Below are 4,939 nucleotides of genomic sequence, written 5' to 3' on the forward strand. Positions count from 1 at the left end.
GTACACAATTTGAAGGACTGGTTTGTTAGTTCTGAACATTATAAGCTTTAAGACTGAAAAAAATTATATGTATTAAATGTTTATGAGTGAAAAAAAAGCTAGGCTTATCATTAACATTAAGACAGCACGAGGTTTTGTTGCTTGTTATAACAGTATTTATAAATAGATAATCTTATTGATTGGTTCCTAAAGGAAAACCAAATTTAGGAGTTTTTAATCCTTGGTAAAAAGTTATAACACCTGTAATTCACAGCTAAGCTAGTGCTCTTTAGTTGTGCATGTCTTTATAACATCAGAATGAATTTAAAATGACATGTCATGTTGACTTAATCTTTGTTTAACTATTTTTAGATATCTATATTGCAATCCCCTGATCACAGATTCAATAATACTCCAGCAAAAGCAAAAAATAGCATTAAAAGATACAGTTCTGAATTTTATTCTCCTCAATTTAATTATATGAACTTTTTTATGTGTACTTTCTACAGTTTACACTCCCAGTAATAAAATTGGTTAATATTACAAATACTATAAAAAGAAAAAAGTTTTCATTGTGAATATAGTTATCTTACTAATACAAACATTTAAAAATTAAATGGCTCAATTAGTAGATTAAAAAAAAGGAAAATTAAACTTTTCATTCTATTTCCTATCAGACATTTCACAGTCATAGTTTAGAGACACTAAAAGTTGCTGTTAATAAGGTTCTGGACATTCATTTCCTTGGAAAAAAAAAAGAAACTGATTCAACTGAAGATCATTTAACTATTTATCCAGTAATGTCAAGCATTTGTAATGACAAATTATTATCAGGCACATTGGAGATAATTAAGCATGAAAAAAATGAATGAGCATTAAATACACCAAGTTCTCCGCATTTCCAGGTGAAAATTTGAGCAATTTAACGATGTACTTGTCCATATTCATTTACTTGCAACTTCTTCAAAATGTTATCAAGTGGCTAGTTGTTAAGGCCAACACCATTTATTTTTACACATTTAAAAAGTTTTGTAAATTTGTTATCATTTGGTAACTAATATCCGCCTTGACAGACCACCTTAAAAATTTTTGTTACTTTTACTATTAGTCACTTAGAGTACCTTTAAACAAAAGAATGCATAAAACTTCATGAATACTAGAGATGCAAAATAATAACATATCCACTTAGACATAAATAGAATATATAAATATGCATTTTTAGTTAAAACTAACTGTAAATTCACTACAAGAACATAATTACCTAATTTTGTTCACAAGATTTTACAAAAAGTGTAAAGTGAATAGACCTCTGATTTTTTTAATAAGGTTAAGACTTTCAAACACTCTTAACACAAGATGAAAGGAAATAAATCTTTCTGGTATTTTATAAATACTGACTCTTTAAAATAAGAATTTTAACCAGTCTTTCATATATATCCCATATAATATGAATACTATATAAGATTGATACCTGTTACCATTCATTTAGGAGTCCTTGGGTGGTGCAAAGGTTAACTCTGGGATGCTAACCGAAAGGATGGTGATTTGAATCCACCCAAATGCATCATAAGAAAGGCCTGGTGATCTACTTCCAAAAAACCAGCCACTGAAACCACTATGGAGCACAATTCTGCTCTGACACATGAGTTGGAATTCACTTGCCAGAAACTTGATTTTTTTGTTTTGCTTTGTTTTATCATTCATTTAAAATAAAGTATTTAAAGTTTTTTTTTTTTTTCCTTTCTACTTTCCCCACAAAACTTCATTGTACTTCAAATCTTGGAAATCTTTTTGTAATCACTCTTATATTCTGTAAATAAACTTAAATAAACAAGCATATACATATATTTAAACTAATCTTTAATTTTCTGTGATCATAAGGCCCTTAATTTAAAAAAAAAATCACCTGGATTGAATAATCATTATAATTATGATGAGCACATAATTGATCTAAACAACAAATAAATTACAAATTTAACCCAAAAAAATTAGAAGTAGAAGGTAAAATTTAATTAGAAAGGCATCTCTTAATGGGATGGATTAGGGGAACAGCGTGTATGAAGTCTTGGTTAAAGAAATTGTTGAATTCTCCCGTTGTTTGGCTCCTGGAGATTTACTTTTTGGGAAATGTACCTTAGTTAGACTCAGGGTAAGTAAGAATGATGCCTTTCTATAAAGTTAGGAGAGTGGTAACACTGAGATGGGAGATGGTAAAAGAGAATGCCAACTGACCCCAAGTACTGTATTAGGCAGATCAGTTTAAGGATGTGAAGTATTTGGAAATTGAATTTTTAAAAACTATCTGTGTCCCCATAATCCTTGAAAGTCTTTGCATACTTCTAGGGCATACCTACCACAATGTGAATACCACTTCTATAAGGTACCTAGGAAAAGAGTTGTTAACTTGAGCTGTGCTGAGAAAACGTAGTTTTCCTGAGCTACTCATTTGGCTAAAGAACTGATTTTAAAAGTTTCTTAGATTGAAGTTTGCTTTTTGGTTACTTGGCTAGCCAAAGTGTACAACTATGTCTAATCTAAGATATCACACCCCATTAATCAGCTGACTCTGTATGTATACAGATGCTGAATTTAAAAAGCCATATTAAGGAATTATAGCATGATAGCTCCATCTATTATAAAAGAGCTCAATTAGAGGATATATTGCTATGGAAAAGCACAAGGGAAAGAAATAGTTGGGCAGCTTTTATATGCAGATATTAAATGAGTGAAATGGTCTATTTAAAACTGTACAAAGGAGCTCAATTAAATTTTTTTAAAAACTATGTATTATTACTGCTCATCTTAAAATTTAACGGATAAGGCACATGTCCTGCGGAGTATCCTAATGTTTGGACAATGTTTGGTTCAATTGTAGTACCTGAATAGACTTCAAATGGAAGCAGAAACACTACCAGAAAGGATATGTTTTGTGTTCAGTCTCTGAAGATATGAGCTGACCTTCTCTTGGAATGCCAGTGTGACTTCACACCCACAAGCATCTGCAGTGGAAATGAGTCTTCGTACTTCTTGAGTGGCTGAAGACAATGACAGTACACAAAATATTATAGCTAACAACGAATTATAGCAAATCAGGAATACTACAATATTTCCATTTTTAAGGCTTACCTAAGTGAATTTTCCAGGAAGTAAAAAGATAAGCACAAACAGAAAGAGGAGAAAATACTTTGGAATGTTAATGTCACAGTAAAAACTATATTAGGAGACACGGAGAATAAGTTTACAACGGTCAAAGCTGAGTGATAAATACATGAGGGCTCATTATATCACTCTATACTTTTATGGATGTCAGGTGGATCGTGGCTGAAAGCAGAGAATACCAGGAAGATACTTACATGTGTTTGATTGACTATGCAAAGGCATTTTACTGTGAGGATCATAACAAATTATGGATAACATTGTGAAGAATGGGAATTCCAGAGCACAAGGAACATGACTTAGACAAAGAGGCAATCTTTCGAAAAGAACAAGGGGATATTGCATGGTTTAAAGTCAAAAAAGATGTGTGTCAGCATTGTATCCTTTTACCATACTTATTCAATCTGTATATTGAGCAAATAATGAAAAGCTGAACTATATGAAGAAGAACAGGGCATCAGAATTGGAGGAAGACTCATTAACAACTTGTGATATGCAGATCACACAACCTGAAAGTAAAGAGGCCTTGAAGCACTTACTGATGAAGATCAAAGACTACAGCCTTCAGTATGGATTACACCTCAACATAAAGAAAACAGAAATCCTCATAACTGGACCAATAAGCAACATTATGATAAACTGAGAAAAGACTGAAGTTGTCAAGGATTTCATTTTACTTGGATCCACAATCAGCGTCCATGGAAGCAGCAGTCAAGAAATCAAAAGACCCATTGCATTGGGCAAATCTTCTGCAAAAGACCTCTTTAAAGTGTTAAAAAGCAAAGATGTCACTTTAAGGACTAAGGTGCACCTGACCCAATCTATGGTGTTTTCAATCGCCTCATATGTGTGTGAAAGCTGAACAATGAATAAGGAAGACCGAAAAAGAATTAACGCCTTTGAATTATGGTGTTGGAGAAGAATATTGAATATACTATGGACTGCCAGAAGAACAAACAAATCTGTTTTGGAGGACGTACAGCCAGAATGCTCATTATAAACAATGATGGTGAGACTTCGTCTAACATACTTTGGACACATTGTCGGGGGGACGAGTCCCTGAAAATGGACATCTTGCTTGGTAAAGTAGAGGGTCAGTGAAAAAGTGGAAGAGCCTCAATGAGATGGATTGACACAGTGGCTGCTACAATGAACTCAAGCATAACAATGATTATGAGGATGGTGCAGGACCGGGCAGTGTTTCGTTCTGTTGTACATAGGGTCGCTATGAGTCAGAACCAACTCGACAGCACCTAACAACGACACTTTTATGATTGTGTGAAATTTTCCATGGTAAAAATTTAAAAAAAAAGATAATTCATGAAGGGAGAAACCAAGGATACAGACATAAAACAATCTTCGTGTGATATTATGTCCTCATTAAAAAAGAAAATGAGAAAAACAGTCCTCTATTTGTATGGCCAAAATATTTCAAAGATTGTTGCTGTTCTTGTTGTTAGGTGCTATGGAGTCAGTTCCGACTCATAGCAACCCTATGTACAACAGAATAAAACACTGTCCAGTCCTGCACCATCCTTAGAATCATCTATCCTTGAGTCCATCATTGCAGCCACTGTGTCAATTCATCTCCTTGAGGGTCTTCCTCTCTTTTGCTGACCCTCTACTTTACCAAACATGATGTCTTTCTCCAGGGACTGGTCCCTCCTGATAACATGTCCAAAGTACATGAAATGAAGTCTAACCATCTGCGCTTCTAAGGAGCATTCTGGCTGTACTTCTTCCAAGACAGATTTGTTCATTCTTCTGGCAGTCCATGGTATATTCAATATTTTTCGCCAACACC

At 33.7% G+C, this 4,939-nt stretch overlaps 1 protein-coding gene across 1 annotated transcript in view; it reads right to left on the minus strand.

The window, feature by feature from the left end:
• Positions 1-633: 633 nt before the first annotated feature.
• MATN3 (matrilin 3) overlaps positions 634-4,939 on the minus strand; it is a 35,601-nt gene continuing 31,295 nt past the window's right edge. Inside the window, exons 7-8 of the mRNA XM_004387598.1 lie at positions 2,904-3,014; positions 634-957 (exon numbers count right to left, since the gene is read on the minus strand). Coding sequence (XP_004387655.1) covers positions 902-957; positions 2,904-3,014 — 167 coding nt within the window. The 3' untranslated portion in view covers positions 634-901. The remainder of the gene's footprint in view (positions 958-2,903; positions 3,015-4,939) is intronic.

Source organism: Trichechus manatus, unplaced genomic scaffold, assembly GCF_000243295.1.
Source record: "Trichechus manatus latirostris isolate Lorelei unplaced genomic scaffold, TriManLat1.0 scaffold00189, whole genome shotgun sequence".
NCBI lineage: Eukaryota > Metazoa > Chordata > Mammalia > Sirenia > Trichechidae > Trichechus > Trichechus manatus.